Source organism: Eriocheir sinensis, chromosome 67, assembly GCF_024679095.1.
Source record: "Eriocheir sinensis breed Jianghai 21 chromosome 67, ASM2467909v1, whole genome shotgun sequence".
Taxonomy (NCBI): domain Eukaryota; kingdom Metazoa; phylum Arthropoda; class Malacostraca; order Decapoda; family Varunidae; genus Eriocheir; species Eriocheir sinensis.
Window position 1 is genome coordinate 3,258,014 of NC_066575.1, and position 18,417 is coordinate 3,276,430.

The following is an 18,417-nucleotide window of genomic DNA, read 5'->3' on the forward strand; positions in this document are numbered from 1 at the left end:
GAGGAGGAGGAGGAGGAGAAGGAGGAGGAGGAGGAGGCTAAGAGTGATAAGCAGATGATGAGATGTGGTTTAATATCTTTTTGTTTCGTGTTCCTTGTCAAGTGAGAGAGAGAGAGAATAAATGGTTCCTCTCGCTCTCTCTCTCTCTCTCTCTCTCTCTCTCTCTCTCTCTCTCTCTCTCTCTCTCTCTCAGCATAAGTAAGAGGGAGGGAAACACACGAGTCAGCTAAGTCAAGAGCGAATGAATGATTACGTAGGAAAGAAAACGTTGAATGTAACTTTATCGAACGAGAAAAAAAGAGTAAGGGAGAAAACAGGTGAAAACAAAACGAGAGAGAGAGAGAGAGAGAGAGAGAGAGAGAGAGAGAGAGAGAGAGAGAGAGAGAGGCGCCACCAACCAGACGCCACAGCGGTATGTGAAGTGTTCCCCAGGGCAGCGAGCAGGCCTGGAGGAGGAGGAGGAGGAGGAGGGATGGAAGGTAAAAAGGACTGAGGATAGGTGGGAGAAAGATCTAGAAGGAATGAAGGAGAGGTAGAAGGGAAAAATGAAAAAAAAAGAGGAAATATGGGAGTAAAAAGTAGGAGGAAAAGAAGAGAGGAAAAGAAGAAGGGAAGGAATAAAGGAAGGAAAAAAGGAGAAGGGAAGGAGGAAACGGAAAAAAAGGTAGATGAGGGAAGAGGGAGGAGGAATTAAAGTAGACAAGGAAGAAGATGGAGAGGAGGGAGGGAGGGAGGGAGAAGAAGGTAAGGAGGAGAGAAGGAAAGAGGGAGGGAGGGAGGGAGGGAGGGAAGGAGACGGTAGGCAACCCTCAAGTGAATGGCAAACATCGAGAGAGAGAGAGAGAGAGAGAGAGAGAGAGAGAGAGAGCAGAGAGCATCACCACCACCACCACTCTCATCACCTCGCACCAATCATCATCACCACCACCACCACCACCACTAACACCGCGCCGCCACCACCACCACCACCACTAACACCGCGCCGCCACCACCACCACCTCCCGCCAACTTGTAGCTCGTTTGTGGTTTCTTTCTGTCAACACCAAAACTGAATAAATACACTGTTGTTTTATTTACCCTGCGTGTGTGTGTGTGTGTGTGTGTGTGTGTGAGAGAGAGAGAGAGAGAGAGAGAGAGAGAGAGAGAGAGAGAGAGAGAGAGAGAGAGAGAGAGAGAGAGAGAGAGAGAGAGATCATGTATTTACTGGTTAATATATCTACGTAAGCATTATGTATATTTGTATGTGTGACTATAAAGGTATATATGTATGTACGTCTGTATGTCTGTATGTATGTCTGTATGTGTATTATAGATATAGTTATTTATAGATTGCTAGATAGAGATAACAGAAACAGATGCAACTGTGTGTGTGTGTGTGTGTGTGTGTGTGTGTGTGTGTGTGTGTGTGTGTACAGCCATTATGCCGCGTGAACTACTTAACGCAGTGCCCGCCCAGCTACTTTCCCTGCATGACTTAAGATGCAAAGCAGGCGTGTGCGTGTGTACGTGCGTGGTGAATGGACTCGTGTGTGTGTGTGTGTGTGTGTGTGTGTGTGTGTGTGTGTGTGTGTGTGTGTGTGTGTGTGTGTGTGTTCTTGATTTACGGTGCGAGCGAATGAAAAAAAATAAAAGTTCAAATAATTATAAAGAAAACAAGGGTTGACTCCGTTTTTCAACCGCGCGAGGGTAGACTTTTTTTTTTGGGGGGGAGAGGGGGCGTGGTGATCGAAAGGCGTGGAAGGGGCGTGGGTAGTGGTAGGGAATGGCGATGCTCTGCCCCGCATCCCCCTCCCTCACCCCGCCCTTCACACCGCATTATCACGCTCGTCACAGTCCGTTTTCACTGACTTGGCGTTTAAGCTCCGCCCTCTCTCGTCCACGCGCGCCAATCGTATTCATCGGTAGGATTTTGTAGGCGGGGCTTCTCGGGTGACTCACCAATAGCATTCATCGGGCCGGATAAATTGGAGGAGCGTGGCCATCCAGTTTATTTTTTATACGTCATTTTTCGTTACTTTTTTAAATTAAGTGCGAATCACTCGTACCAAGGCGCATTATTAGATTTTTTAATACGGTAGTTATATAAGGTAATTATATGTCATCGAATAACTTCATTTTCTAGAACATATCTTCAATAGTAAAGCAACGATTAACTCACTTGAGCAGCCGACAAGGAGCTCCTCTTTCAGACAAAATAATTAAACACGATAATCCACCCTCTATTTGCTTCTTATTAACCACAATAATAAACTAAAATGTTAATAGAGGCAAATATTATCTTTGCCCAACCTTTTAATAGCTTCTAGTATGGTATTTTAGTTATTAATTATTGAGTTATGGCCCATCGAGCATTCAGAATTGCGACTCGTGCCCTAAAGATTCTTCTATTAGCGAATATTGAACTCTTGCACACCATAGGCTCTTAGTACTGTCACGAAGCTTAAAAAAGAATCAGGTCGAGAGGGAACTGCTTAACGCTAATCTGGGTCACGGGAGGAACACGTATGAGGAACACTGGCTCAGAAGGTCCTTGGGCTAGGGAATGTTCAACTCGTACACACCAGAAGCTTTTAGTACTGTCACGAGCCTTAAAAAACGGGTCGTGAGAGTACAAAACGTAAAACTGGGCCACGGGAGGAACACGTATGAGGAACACCATCTCAGAAGGTCCTTGGGTTAGGGAATGTTCAACTCGTACACACCAGAAGCTTTCAGTACTGTCACGAGCCTTAAAAAAAGGGTCGTGAGAATACAAAACGTAAAACTGGGTCACGGTAAGAACACGCTTGAGGATCACCGGCCTAAGAGGAGCCATTGAGCGGGTGAGCGAAGATAGGTGGGCAGAGGGGCCGCGCCGAGCCACCGTGCACTCCGCCCCGCCGTGTGTGTGTGTGTGTGTGTGTGTTTAAAGACCAAACACACGAGCGGACGCGACGCACGGCAAACACACTAATGCGCTGCGCCTCACCCTGGCCCCGGCGCTCCGACAGACAGACACACAGACAGAGGGAGAGACCGACAGACAGACAGAGAGAGTTTAGTTTCTTTTTTTTATTAATGTGTACATGTTTGTGTGTATGAGAGCGAGAGAGAGAGAGAGAGAGAGAGAGAGAGAGAGAGAGAGAGAGAGAGAGAGAGAGAGAGAGAGAGAGAGAGAGAGAGAGAGAGAGAGAGAGAGAGAGAGAGAGAGAGAGAGAGAGAGAGAGAGAGAGAGAGAGAGAGAGAGAGAGAGAGAGAGAGAGAGAATTCTAGTCCACATTTTTTTCATCTGAGGAGTTATACAAGAGAATGACAAGCCGATTGAAGGAACATCAGGTAAGTATAACGAACGGAGGGGAGGAGATAAAATTAATGAAAAAGAAGGTTATTGACAAGCAGCTGTGAGGAGAGTGTGCACCATTGCCGGAGTGAGAAGGAAGGAGAAAGAAACACACAAGAAAGAGTCACAATACAGCAGAAAAGAAAGAAATGAATGCCGATGGAAAATAAAGTGGATTGGAGTCACGTCCCAGAAATAAATAAAAAAAATAATAAAAGGAGGAAGGTGGGGAAAGGAGAGAAGGTCAACAAGCAGACTTTTTAGGTTGCAAAGGAAGGAAAAATAAACGAATAGCGATGGAAAGTCCAGTAGTTTGATGTCCTTTTATGTAACTATGACCGTGAAAGAAGTAGGATTTGAGGAGATGAATAACACACAGTAGGAGTACTTTGAAAAAGGATGTGGTAATGAAAGGAAGAGACTAGTAAAGAAGGAAAACAGGAAAAAAAATGAAGAAAAATTGAGTTCAGTTCAGAAGTGTCCACCTACATTCAAAACGGGGAGTGTGTGCAATTAAAAAGTCAAAGAAGGGAAAAATATATAAAAAAGCAAGTGTTAGGGTAGGGAAGCTCTTAAGTGCATGTGGTCAATTTAATCAAAGGAACGTAGATGATAGAGAGGAGTCCAAAATTTGTGTAGGAATCAGGGTAGGGAAGCTCTTCAGTGCATGTGGTCAATTTAATCAAAGGAACGTAATTGGTAGAGAAGGGTCCAAAAATTGTGTAGGAATGTGAACGAGAGATCGACAAGGAAGAATAAGCCGAGCATATGAACAAGATAAGAAGACTCACTCAGAGCAAGAGGAAACGAAGCAAAGTGTTAGAGTAATTGGTGTGTATGTAAAGTAGATGAGAACTATCTTGAAGGATGAGAAGTTGAAGTAGTAGTAGTTAACTGAGGATGAAACAGAGCAAAGTATAAGAGCGATGGTGTACGAATAATTAAATGAATAAAATAGAGCAGTGTTAGAGTGATGGTGTGTATGTAAAGTAGATGAGAACGAACTTGAGGGATGAGAAGTTGAAGTAGTAGTAGTTAACTGAGGATGAAACAGAGCAAGTATAAGAGCGATGGTGTAGGAATGATGAGATGAATAAAACACAGAGCAGAGAAGAGACATAATATTGGTGTGGACGAACATATTCAGACGAAGAAAACCTAGAGAAAAATATAGAAGAATGATAGTGTGCAGGAAGATTTAGATAGAGGAAATTTAGATAGAGAATAGCGAAGGTGTATAGGAACATTTTGATAAAGAAATTTCAGAGCAAAGAACGAGTATTGCTGTGTAAGAACATACACACGAAGTACACCCAGAGAAATGAGAAAGTGATGGTGGGGAGAAATATTTAAACAAGAGAAAACCAGAGCAAGACATGGGAGAGTGATAGTGTGTGCGGACATTTAGATGAACGCCACTAATGCGGGAGGCCAACAGTAATGGGAGGAGATGCAAATTAAGCAATGAGAGCAGAGAGCTTAGTTGAGGCCATATTAGCACAAGAGGAGGCGGAATTAGAACCAATCCATTAATCAGTTGTCAAAGAAGTCTCAGTGGAGGAATGAATGGGGAAGTTGAGGATAGCATAAATGGATGTACAAAATGAAGATGAAAGGAGAATTGGAGTATATGTAGTAAAAGAAATAGGAAGAAAGAAACTTATATATATGAAATGCACCAGAATCTCATGATGTTGATAAGAGGTAGAGGATATAGATACAGTAGTTGAGGAAGACAAAGAACCATACAAATAGATAGAGTAAGGGAATAATAGAGGCCAGATAGAGTAAGGACGAAGTGACTTGAGTAAAAAAAAGGAGACGAAGAGGAAGGAAATGACGTAATGGAGAACAAAGGGAGTAGAGGAAAAGCAGGTGATAGTACGATAGAAGTAAACAAAGAAGACATAGAGAAAGACAGTGGAGTAATAAAAACAGATAAAAGTAAAGGAGTAAGAAAAGCGAGTTATGGTGAGACTGAAACAAGAACATAGACACAGAAACCATAGAAGAGGACAGTTGAGGAATAGAGAGTAGAAAGAGTAGAGGAGGTTAAATAGTGAGTGATATGCTTGGATATATAGAAACGTAGACAAGGGGACAGGAAGTGGAGTAATGAAGAGTAGATACAGTAGAGGAGGAAGTGAGGGAAGGAGTGCTGGGAATACGGAAAACAGACATAGAGGGAGGCATAGACATAGGGGAGGAGGAAAAATAAGTGGTGTAAGTGGAATATGGAATGAAGACAGATGAAAGACGGGAAATAATAAAGAAGATGAAGTAGAGGAAGAGGAAACAGGGACGTAGATACAGAGGAATGCACTTGAATAAAAGAGAAGACAGAGATGAAATAGTGAGTTAAGGAGTAATTGAAATATATGAAACAAGACAGAGGAACGCAGTGGTGGAGTAATAAAGAATAGATGATTGTAGGTGGAGCGAGGGGATGACTTGTGTGTTGTTTTATCGATAATACTGAAGAGAGAAACACTCCACGGCGGCCATGACAGAGGCAGAGACAGGAACACGAACATTCCCTCACTGCGGTAAGCCATCTTGTACACCTCGCCCAAAAAGTCGTATCATCAGTGTTCATTCATTTTTTTTACTCATTCAAGTGTTCCTTTTTTTTATTCTTCGTTCATCGTTGGTATTTACTGTTCGTCATTGATTTACTGTTGCTTCACTGTTTACTGTTGGTCGTTATTTATCGTGTATCAATCATGTGTTCTCTTTTATTATTGTGTTTATTTATGTGTTGTATTTATTTGTATTGCCTGTATGAAGGTTTGCTTGAATAATAAAAATAATACACAGACCGACTTTGTTGTCTCATACACCCGCGTGTCACCCAAGATTTCTCTCTGCTTGTAAGGTTGCAGCGTTCTACCATACAGTGCTCTCTCTCTCTCTCTCTCTCTCTCTCTCTCTCTCTCTCTCTCTCTCTCTCTCTCTCACGCACACGCACATGCAGCTTCTACATACATATCAAGAGGCTACACACCCATTTTCTACGCGTGCTGCTGGGTACGTATATGGCATGCAGGTGTGTGTGTGTGTGTGTGTGTGTGTGTGTGTGTGTGTGTGTGTGTGTGTGTGTGTGTGTGTGTGTGTGTGTGTGTGTGCGTGAGTGCTAGACCAAGTACCAAAACATAGTAACAAAACAAAACTTTACCCAACTTCAAACCAAAACAAAGGTACATAAAAACACTAAAAATAAAAGTAAATAAAAACACATGCATAACTAAGGAAAACAAGAAAACAAAACCACAAATTAAAGATAGCACGACTTTACTAGGATTTTTTTGTGTTCCATTTGTACAAGATTAATAAAACAACTCGTATATACACTTCGTATTTAGATGTGGCCCTAAAAGTACAATAAGTTACCTATTTCACTACACAGTTAATCAACAAGTTAACGCGGTATGTACACAGTTTGTGCTCGGCGCGGGGCGAGGGGATGGGGGAGGGGGGTCAGCGGGGGGCGGCGGGGGGTGGGTGACGCTTAGGGTGACGCGGTGGGCGTGGCGGGTGACTCGCGGGCGGCAGGTCACTCCGCCCCTCAGCCAACACTTGCTCCGCAGGACGACAAGCGCGGCGAGGCGGGTCGTCCGAGGCTGCGGGGACCCACACGTGAGCGCCGGGCGTCAGGACGCGGCGCCCCGCCAGCATCCGCGGGGGCCGAGACCCGCCACGGTGCCATGGCGTGCATACTAGGACGCCATAACACACACACACACACACACACACACACACACACACACACACACACACACACACACACACACACAACGATTAAAGCTGGTATTAGCCACGTCCACAGACGTCGTGTCGCCTCCTTAGCATCCGCCGCCACCGCCGCCGCCCGCCGCCCACGCCCGCCTTGGGTTAGATTCTCGGCGCCGTGGGTCACGGGCAGCGGCAGCGACGGCGGCGGCTCCTGACACTGTCAAAGAGAATAGCGACGCCCCCCGCAGTCCAGGCTTGGGCGTGGGCGGCGGGGTTACGGAGGCATAGACAGGGACCACAGGGTCACAGAGACAGGCCGGGGGGAAAGGTAGAGACGTTACTCAAGGTAGCAGACTGTCAGCATCAGCCATACGTGCACACACACACACACACGCACACACAATCATTCATCACCACACACACGCACGCCACGCCGCCATACTGCTGTGACCAACACCAACTCCAACAGCAAAAAGAGGCAGTGAAAGACTTCACCATTACACCGCCGCCACCACTACCATACACCATAACCCCGCCGCCACCCGGCCATCACCACCACCACCCTCGTCCTCGTCGCCGTCGTAATCGTCTCGGGAGTCCTCGGGAAGAAGTGTTAGGGCGTGACTGACCAAGACCATCTACGGGGGAGCGGGAAGGGGGGGGGAGGGGAACACGGCCGCCGCCGGGAGGCAGCACAACAGCCTCACCGGGACGCGGCACCGGGATCAGCGCTTCACCTGAGGGGCCGCTCAGCGCCACCGTCAGGGCGTCAGCATCACCAGGAACGTCAGCGTCTCTATCAAAGGGACGATAATATCGACAGGAACGTCAGCTTCTTATCAAGGCCGGAAACAGTACAAGCCCTGCGGCCCCGCGACACAGCAGCGGGGCGGGGCGGGGCGGGGCGGGGCTGACAGGGCAGCCGCATCGCCTCGGGGACATCTCAGCGGCCTCTGCTCCAGCGGGTCACTTCCAGACGTGTCTCGCCCACTAGTACCTTGAGGACGTGCCGGGTCGTCGTGTCGGGGGAGTGTGAGGTCAACCTGGGGTATTCCTGAGGTAGGGCGCCCCTGTACGTGTGTCGGTGTGTGGGAACAAGACTACAACAACAACATAACAACAACATGGACATAGACATGCAGGACGTGCGGGACAGACTGGCCACACACACACACGTTCACTACCACACTAAGTCAAGTCATCACAGTGGTGCGGACAGCCACTATCACAAGCCGGCGGCCGCGGCAGCCGGCGCAGCTACAACACAGCTACCTGCACACAGCCTGGCGCCGGGCCGTGCAGGCCACGCGGCGACCAAGGGGCTGTCAGCGCCGCCACCCTGGGCCACGCTGTCCCGCGGGCCCTGGCTCCCTGCGGGGCAGATGGCCCAAGGCAGCGGCTCACGCGGGGCAGAGGGGCGCCGGGTCGGATCAGAGCCGCCCCGGGACATAATATTACAACCAGCATGAGGCGAGTTGTGGGCGCCGGACCCCGCACCGCCGCAGCCATCACCACCACCACCACCACTACCACCAATACAACTACTCTCTCTATGACACCGGGCAAGCTATGGCAGGCATTATTAGCCCTGCGACATGGTGGTGTTGATGGTGGTGACAGTGGCGGCGGTGCTGGGGGTGCAGGGGCCCGGCACCGCTTGTACATGTATGGCACACGAGTCATGACAGTGAGATCATCTACCACAGCAGCTGCAGATAAAGCCGCCGAGAGGCCCAGGCAGGCCGAGCCCCGCCCCGCCCCGCCCCGCTGGCCCGCCGCCGCAGCAGCTGGCACAGCGGGGCAGAGGCAGGGAGCGAGCAAGCCTCCTGGTTCTCTCTGGCGGGCATGGTGCAGGGGCCGCCGCCCCCCACAACCGCTGCCGCCGCCGATTTCTGCCGCCCACGCCTACACAGGGCACGCCGCCAGGGGGGGGAGGAAGGCTAGTAGGTGGTGAAGGGGTAGGTGTAGCGTGCACTGAGGGGGGCGGGTGGGGGAGGGCAGAAATTGGTGGCGCACCCCTACCGGGAGTGCGTGGGAATGTGGTGATGAGGGTGGTGGTGCAGGCTGGGGTAGGGGGAGGTGGGGGAGGGCGCCCCCATGGGTGAGTGTGGGGGCAGGGGGGAGTGTGAGGGCAGGGGTGTCTGGGGGGCCACCAGGTGGGAGTGTTGGTGCAGCCCCACGCCCGTGTGATCTGTGTGCCCGGGGGAGTTCTGGGTCAGGTGGTGGTGATGGTGGTTCATGGGGTGAGTGGACGTGGGCGTGGACAGGTGTGGGGTGGGAGGGGGGTGTGGGTGGTGGTACTGGGGGTGGTGTTGGTGGGTCTGGAGGGCGGCGGCGGCAGCGGCAGCGGCGGCGGCAGCGTGGTGTGAGGGCGAGGCCATGGAGCCGCCCTGGTGCATGGAGTTGATGGGTGCAGAGTACATCATCTGCCTGACCTTATGCTCGTCCTCGTTCACGGCGTAGGTGAGCTCCGTCTCCTCGAAGCCCGTGGCGGACATGCGCTGGTCGTGGTGGTGCGTGGGCTGCGGCGGGTCGGGGCTGTTGAGGCAGGTCTGGATCAGCGCCTTGCCCGCCTCCGAGGTGATCATGGGCTGCAGCTTGCGGGTGGCGAACGTGTACACGTGGCCCGTCTCGCTCGCCACCAGCAGCATCACCTGCGTGCCCGTCAGCGTGGACAGCTCGTACGCCTGAGGGAGGGAAGAAAGACACTCGTTAGCCTCTTGTACCTGCCGCCATTGTTACGTTACTTACTCTACCAGTCCTATCAGATGTTTACACTGTTGTATATCTGTTACCCTCCTTGTTAGTGTTTGTCCTGTCAAATGCTTACGCCTGTGCTGTTATGGTCATTCCTCTGTTTCTTCGTTTTCTGGGTCCCGACACTACTACTACTACTACTACTACTACCTCCTCCTCCTCCTCCAGACAAAGGCCGCGGGAGACGCCCCACAACACCCGCGGATTATACTGAACCGACTGTCACGCAGCGGCGGAAGTGTCTTGACCCTACTGCTAGGTAACCATGGTGGCAACAATGATGGTGGTGGGGATGGTGGTAGTTGTAGTAGTAGTAGTAGTAGTAGTAGTAGTAGTAGTAGTAGTAGTAGTAGTAGTAGTAGTAGTAGTAGTAGTAGTAGGAGGAGGAGGAGGAGTGGTAGTAGTAGTAGTAGTAGTAGTAGTAGTAGTAGTAGTAGTAGTAGTAGTAGTAGTAGTAGTAGTAGTAGTAGTAGTAGAAGTAGAAATAAGTTTTAAATGTGAAAATGCTGGTTGTGTGAGGGGAGGAGACTGCTTAACATAAATAAATGAATAGCATACATATCAAATATTATCACGAGACAAAGATTATAAAAATTAACACTGTTTAAGAAAAATTTCCAGGAGAAAGAAAGGAAGTCCTAGACGCAAGGAGAAGGTGACAGAAGGAGAAACCTTATCCGTATTTGGTGTACACACACACACACACACACACACACACACACACACACACACACACACACACACAGGCAAGTGACGTCATTGCTAACACAATTAGCAAACATTGGCTGACAGTGTTCCTTCCCTTCCTCCCTCCCTCCCTCCACCTTCCCTCTACGGCTTCGAACAACACCTTCACCGCCACGCCCATAGCACCACCGCCTCATAAATACCCTCATACGACACCATCAACACCATCACCGCAACCACCACCTTCATCTGTAATGTATAGGTATGGTTTTTTTTTAAATGATTCCATGGATGCACGCGCCGATGCACACACGTACGAACACACAGTAGTAGTAGTAGTAGTAGTAGTAGTAGTAGTAGTAGTAGGAGGAGGAGGAGGAGGTGATAGTAGCAGTAGTGAATGAAGTAAAAAATAAATAATGATAATAATAATAAGAAGAAAAAAAAAGAACAATAATAAAAATAAAAATAGTAATAACAACAACAAAAACGAAAAGTCTCAAAGTAAAAAGAAAAACGCAACGAAGCCCAAAGTTCTGACTTAACAAAAAAAAAGACGCAGGTAGACAAAAAAAATTAAGCCGGACGGTAAATAAAGACACCACACACACACACACACACACACACACACACACACACACACACACACACACACACTCTCTCTCTACGTCTACCCAGAAGCTTACTGCGTTGTGCGGCCTCCCCCTCCTTCCTCCCCCCTCTCCTCTCCTTCCTCGCCTTCACTTCCTCTGTCTTCCCCGAACCTACCTCAATCTTCCTGAATCCTGTCCCGTGCTGCATGCCTCCCCTTTCTCCTCCTCCCCTTGCCTAACTTCCTACCTCTCTCCCCTCCCCGTCATGCAGCGTCAGGCGTCTCTCCCCCCGTCCCCTCTCTCTTCTTCTCTCCCTTTCCCCTCTTTTGCTAATGCGACTTGTTCGTACTCACGCAAAAGATGACCTTGAGGGTTCACACACACGTACACACGCACTTATACATACACATTCATTTTACTATTTTTCCGTCCATCCAAACATACACACATACACTCTATACACTATCGCATAAATACTGCAGATGAATATGATAGAACAATGGTGATCCTGCTGCTTATAACAACGATGATGATGATGATGATGATAATATTGTCGGAGCGATGAGATATGATAGTTACAACAATGGTGATCCTTCTGGTTATGACAACGGTTATGATGATGATGATGAGGATGAAAAGATCTTGTGGGGGGCGATGAAAGAGGTACTGAACATTGGGGGCAAATCCCGTAGACTTATTACCCACACTAATAATATTTGTCTTGGATAATAATAATACACAAGGATAATATGGATACACAAGAATATAAGAAGACTACAAAAGCCCAGACGGACTATATACATCCCATGCCTTCCTACTTTTACCATGAATTACAACGTATGGTTGAAAACAATCTGTATTTTTTTTACAGCAGAGGAGACAGTGCAAGGGCGTTAAAAAAAATAATAATAATAATGAAAAAAAATATGTATATGGCTTCCGTCCGTCTCTTTTTTTCACCAACGTATGAAGTGCAAACAAAAGCTTCTAACAACGCACTTTCTTCATGCCTTCCTTCTTTTACCCTGAACTCTAACATGTGACTTTAATAAACGCACACCAACACGTGGACACAAATAGCCCTGCGTCGTTATGTCCATAGTGAATCAAACACCACAGCCACTACCACCACCACCTGGCCACCATCATGTCGTGTCCACATTACAGGTAACCACATTAATTTTTCAGTTCAACGCACACCTACACGTGGACACAAATAGCCCTGCGTCGTTATAGCAATAGTGAATCAGACCACCACCATCACCCCCCTCCCTCCCCTTCTACCATCACCTACCGGCGTCCATGTACCTGCCTGCCTGCATGTCTACTTCAGATGACAGGTAACCACATCAATTTACATGGACACGTGGACACAAAGACCTGCGTCGTTGTGTCCATAACAATTCAGACAGTCACTATCACCATCACCACCACCGCCGCCGCCCCTGCCCCCAGCGATCAACCTCCCCTCTCTCACCCCCCCACCCCACCCCCCCCCGACGTAACCTCTGCATGATGCCCCCATGACAAAGGTGCCTCGTGCCTCTAATAACACAGGTGCACCGCCGCGGAGTCCTGCATCCCAATGGCCTCCGCTCCGTGTTTTGTTCGTTAATTTTCGGACCTGCGTCACATCGTTGCTCCCTTTGTGCCAAGCTTTTCCGCCATCTGTTAATTTTGTGGACTGTTTTTGGTCTGCGTCTTTCGTCATATTGAAACTTTTTTCCGACCGATTAACCGTTGGCTTGGTGTTTAGCTTTACCGCATATTTTCCCGATCAATTTACCGCATATTTTTCCGACCAATTAACCGTTGACTTGGTGTTTAGCTTTACCGCATATTTTTCCGAACAATTTAGCGAATAATTTTCCGACCGATTAACCGTTGACTTGGTGTTTAGCTTTGCCGCATATTTTTCCGACCAATTTACCGCATATTTTTCCGACCGATTAACCGTTGACTTGGTGTTTAGCTTTACCGCATATTTTTCCGACCAATTTACCGCATATTTTTCCGACCAATTAACCGTTGACTTGGTGTTTAGCTGTACCGCATATTTTCCCGACCAATTTACCGCATATTTTTCCGACCAATTAACCTGTGGCTTGGTGTTTAGCTTTACCGCATATTTTCCCGACCAATTTACCGCATATTTTCCCGATCAATTTACTGCATAATTTTCCGACCAATTAACCGTTGGCTTGGTGTTTAGCTTTGCCGCATATTTTCCCGAACAATTTACCGCATAATTTTCCGACCAATTAACCGTTGGCTTGGTGTTTAGCTTTACCGCATATATCTCATCGCTGGCTTCTAATGATTGCTTTCTTTTGTATTTTAGGTTAGGTTAGGTTAAGTTAGGTTAGGTTAGGTTAGGTTAGGTTAGGTTAGGTTAGGTTAGGTTAGGTTAGGTTAGGTTAGGTTAGGTTAGGTTAGGTTATCTTTTACGTAATTGAAGATTCTTGTAGCAATTAACCTTACTTAACTATTTATTTATTACGTAAAACTGTTTAGTGAGCATAAATTTCCAAGGTTTGTATGTTTTCTTTTTCTCTTATTTAAAATTTTCGAAACAAATAACCTTTCATGATGTTTATTTTCCACTCATGTAAAGTTTTCAATATTATTTGTGTACATAACTCTGGCGTTCAAAGCCGTAGATATCAAGAAACTTTATTTTTTTTTTTTTCTGTCCACATTGAATACATCACTGCCACAAGCTTTTGACTATAGTATAAAAAAATAATAAGGAAGCGTCACACAGAGGCAAAAAAAATGCCTTCCAACCTCATTATCAGCCCATCAACCCCTATCACATATCTCTAAAAATTAAGTCCCGCCTCTGCAGCCCACCAATAAAATCAAACCTCCGTAGCCTCCACCAATCACATGCAGCGTCGTTTGGAGAGGGGACGTGGTTGGCTTCTGGATTGGCCAATAGCATAAATTTTCCGGGTAGGGTGAGGAGGTTATTTTCGGAGTTCACGTGAAAGGAATATCGGGCAGCGAACCACATCACGTACACCAGAAGCACACACACACACACACACACACACACACACACCACCGCTTATTCTTGTATTCTATCTTTTCACCGGCACACTGACTCGCCAAGCAAAGAATTAGGACGAGGATGCTGCTAGAATGTGGAGATTCAGTACGTCGCGGCAATTACGGAATGATGCAGTTTTGAAGAGAAAAATCCACACCATCAATGTTCCTGTCAAATCGATTGCTCACTGTACAACGAACCCCTAACATAACGCTTTAGATAATGCCAACACAGAACACACTAACAATCAACTCAACAAAAAAAGCATCACAATTTATCTTGATCATCTTATTTGTCAAAGCTATTTATATGTATTAGGGGTTAGGACATGTTAATATTGCTTTTTTTATATTATTATTGAACAGATATGTGACTCTATACGACCCCCTTATTTTAATTCAGCCATTCATCTAAGGCTCTAAGCGTTTCGGAAATATGAAAAATAAGTCGTTTAAGTTCCGTTTCATTATTGTGAGTCAATTATATGAATTCATCGACTATACCTACGGAAATCAAGCTTAAAGTTGTCCACATTTAAAGAAACGCAAGAGAACGAGATAGAGGAGGAGGAAGAGAAGAAAAAGGAGTCACAAAGAAGAGAGAGAGAGAGAGAGCGAAGACCTTATCCATCTGCGTTAGCCCCTCTTATGTGGTGCTCCGCCCTATATTCCAACACCGCCTTAATTTCCACAACCCGCACCTGTTTTTTGTGTTGTTCTATGTATCTTCTCTACAATCAAGCGCTGGGCCACGTGCAAGTCAAGGCAGCTGCATGTAGTTTTTCTTTTTTTTACATCGGGTTTTTTTTCTTTTTATACAGGACAGTTCAAGGGCGTGAAAAAAAAAGAAAACAATAATGGAAAAAAAAGCCCGCTAATTACTGCTCCTGAATAGAGTACAGAGGAGTGGCCAAAAAGAGAGGTCAATTTCCGTGCGTATAAAGGTATGATAGATTGATTTACCTATTTATTTGTATGTATGTATCGATGCATGCGTAAATATAAGGTGGTTCTTTGTTTATCTTTTCCCGCCTCTTCTTAACTGCCACTCACTTTTTTATTTATTTTACAGCAAAGGAGACAGTTCAGGGGCGTGAAAAAAATATATTAAAGAAAAAATGCCCGCTACTTACTGCTCCTGAACTTGCTCATCCCCCACATCAATTCTGTTTACCGTCACTTCTAGCCACTTAATCTACACTTTTTTACAGGAGCAGCACTTAGCGGATTTTTAGTGTCGTTTTGCTTGCTTTTTTTTTGCCTTTAAGTTGCTTCAGTTACTGTAAAAAAAAGCCACTAACTGCATCAAACACACCCACTTATCCAACCCCCTATCCATCAGTCCACCCATCCACACATACATCCATTCATCCGTCTCCTCCTCCACTAATGCATCTCCACTCTGACCTCTCAATCGCCACTGGCCATCATTCATCACCATAAACCAACCATTCATCAACGCCACGTCATCACCACTCCCTCATCACCATACCAATGCATCACCACCTCGTCCTTTGCTACAACTACTGTGTTAATGCCGCCACCACCACCACCACCACTACGACCACCTGCATTACCATCACCTATTTTAAACAGGTCTAGTTCACCATCACCACCACGCCCTCACCACCACCAACCGTGCACCACCATCGATAACACACCAGGTGGCCGCCAGGTGCAAAGACACACACACACACACACACACACACACACACACACACACACACATATCTAGTTTCGTTTGCAAGGTTTTTGTTTCGTTCTTTCTAAGTTCCTTTCACTCTAAACAGCTTTACGGATCCCAGTAATACGCCAATAAAGTTTTCGTTACTGCTCTGTTAAATTCGCTATGTACTTCGTCGTTTCCTTCCTGTTTAGTCATTTTGTTATCATACTCCACAATCATGTCTTTCATTCTCTGTTCTCTATTCTCAAACAGAAGAGCAGAGTCGAGAAGAGAAGAGAGGAGAAGGGGTGAAGATAAGAAAAGAGAAGATGAGAAACAACAACAAAAAAAAAAAAACATAAGAATGAGAAGAGAGGAAAAGTAGAGGAGAAAAAAGACGAAATAAGGATAAAAACAAAAGAAAGAGAAGAAAAGCGTCGACTGTAGTAGTAATAGTAGTAGTAGTAGTCGTAGTAGTGGTAGTAGTAGTAGTAGTAGAAATAGCAGCTAGCACCAATCGTAATAGTAACGATAGAAAAAGAAGAACAAGAACAAGAGGAACAAGAAGCACAAGTAAGGAGAAAGACGACGCGGCGCTTACCCATCTAGTTAAACAACAGACCCCTTAAGAGTCACTCCAGGCGGGCGTATAAGGAGATCACAGGCACTAAAAACTGGCTTCTGGCGGCGGGCAGCGGGCGATGGGGTGGATGGTCTTCCGCTCCATTCACCGAACATAGCGACTTGTATATAGATAGGCCTGTGTGTGTGTGTGTGTGTGTGTGTGTGTGTGTGTGTATCAGTGAACTATATATCTATTCATCTATTTATCTATCCGTGTATTTGAAGTTGCATATGAATAAACTGGCAATCTTGTCCTCTTTTTACATCCTTATACCACTACTAAAGACATCACCTACTACTACTACTACTACTACTACTACTACTACTACTATTGCTACCACCATCGCCACCACCACCGCAGCGCCATCTTGCGGAAATGTACCTCGCCCCCGCCGCCGAGTTCTCCGTCCTGCCCCGCCCCGAGGTATATGTGTGTGTGGGCCGAGCTTCTGACGTCACATTCCCTGAAGCCGAGGATCGAGGCGTGTGGTGGCGGCGGAAGCGACATGACGCGACACGAGAAGACCAGGATAGAAGAACAAGAACAAGAAGAACAACAGAGCTTCACTATTAATGCATCATACAAGAAGGAAAAAGGGGAAAAAGCTTCATTATCTCTAAAAACTTACTCGAGAAACACTTATAAGGAACACCATCTCCCCCTTCACCTTCCTATATAAATCGTCTTCGTCTATCTATCTTTATCTATCTACTTATCTATTTCCCTTCAGTGTCTTTTGTTAGGTAGGACTGCCCCGCTAAGGCCCCGCACCCCTTACCTCTCCAGCTCCTCCCCGGCCTTCTAAGTAACACATTCCCCCAAGACCTCCTTCACCCCTATTGCCATGCTGTCTATGCTAACGTCCCCACTAAAAGCACACTGCCCCTGCCCCTTCACCTCCCCACCAGCACCCTTCACCCTGTTCTGTCACCTTTCCCCTTTCGCTGTCACCTTTACCCCTGTGGCTGTCTGTGTCTCTGTCTCTCTTCTTGAATTGTTAGGAAGACATTGACGTGACCCTCCTCGCCATTCTGTATTTTATTTGTCCTTCGTCATCATCATCATCATCATCGTCGATATCAGTCCGTTTGAGGTCTAGTGGTCGAGATGGTAACTGGACACGAGTATATGATAACCGCTTCAATGGGGACACTGCTTCGAATTTTCTTATTTTGTTGTTGTTGTTACAGAAAAGAAGGCACCTGAAGGACGTAAAAACAGGGAACAATAAAACCCGATAGCGCAAAATATGACGACTTAAATTTTACAAGAGACTGAGAGCTTGAGAAAATCTGCGACGACCTATCTTTTACTCCTTGGACAACGTTTTAACTTTTTCCAATAACACGGCGAAAGCTACAACGGATATCTAGGAGGAAAGAAAGCCCAGGATGCGGCGTCACTTGAAAATTGAACAGGACAGGAAATGTGGACCAACACGCAATTGAGCTCCGGAGGCGATGGCGTATAAATGAGAGTTCAAGAACCACAACGAAAGTCCACGTGGCGAAAGAAAAAAAAAAGTAAAGGTACTGCGGAAAGACTTAACATTTAATTTAGCTTCTGAGGCGATGGCGTATAAATGATAGTTTGAAGTTGGAGAGCTTCGTTTAGTCGGCGGAACATCTGTGGTCATATGCCGGAGAGAGACAGAAGGGGAAGGAATTATAGGAGAAGGGAACAGACCCCAGGAGACGGGACACAACCCCCGATTAATACCTGGTACCCATTCACTGCTGGGTGGACAGGGGCGTAGGGCAATGATAGTTTGAGAGGTACAACGCAGGAGCAGATAAGGAATGAAAGTCCATGGTGCGTCCGTTCTGAGATAAAGAATAAAATACGTATTGGAACTGCGGGAGGAGTAAAAAAAAAAAATATAGGAACTGCAGAAAGACTTAAAGAGTGAACTGATCTAAGCCACAACGCGAGATGAAAAACGAAAGTCCAAAAAATAAAAAATAAAAGGCGTGTACGATCTGCGGAA

At 46.6% G+C, this 18,417-nt stretch overlaps 1 protein-coding gene across 1 annotated transcript in view; it reads right to left on the bottom strand.

Annotated features, from left to right (window-relative positions):
- Positions 1 to 6,593: 6,593 nt before the first annotated feature.
- LOC126987947 (serum response factor homolog) overlaps positions 6,594 to 18,417 on the bottom strand; it is a 41,225-nt gene continuing 29,401 nt past the window's right edge. Inside the window, exon 2 of the mRNA XM_050845595.1 lies at positions 6,594 to 9,738. Coding sequence (XP_050701552.1) covers positions 9,070 to 9,738 — 669 coding nt within the window. The 3' untranslated portion in view covers positions 6,594 to 9,069. The remainder of the gene's footprint in view (positions 9,739 to 18,417) is intronic.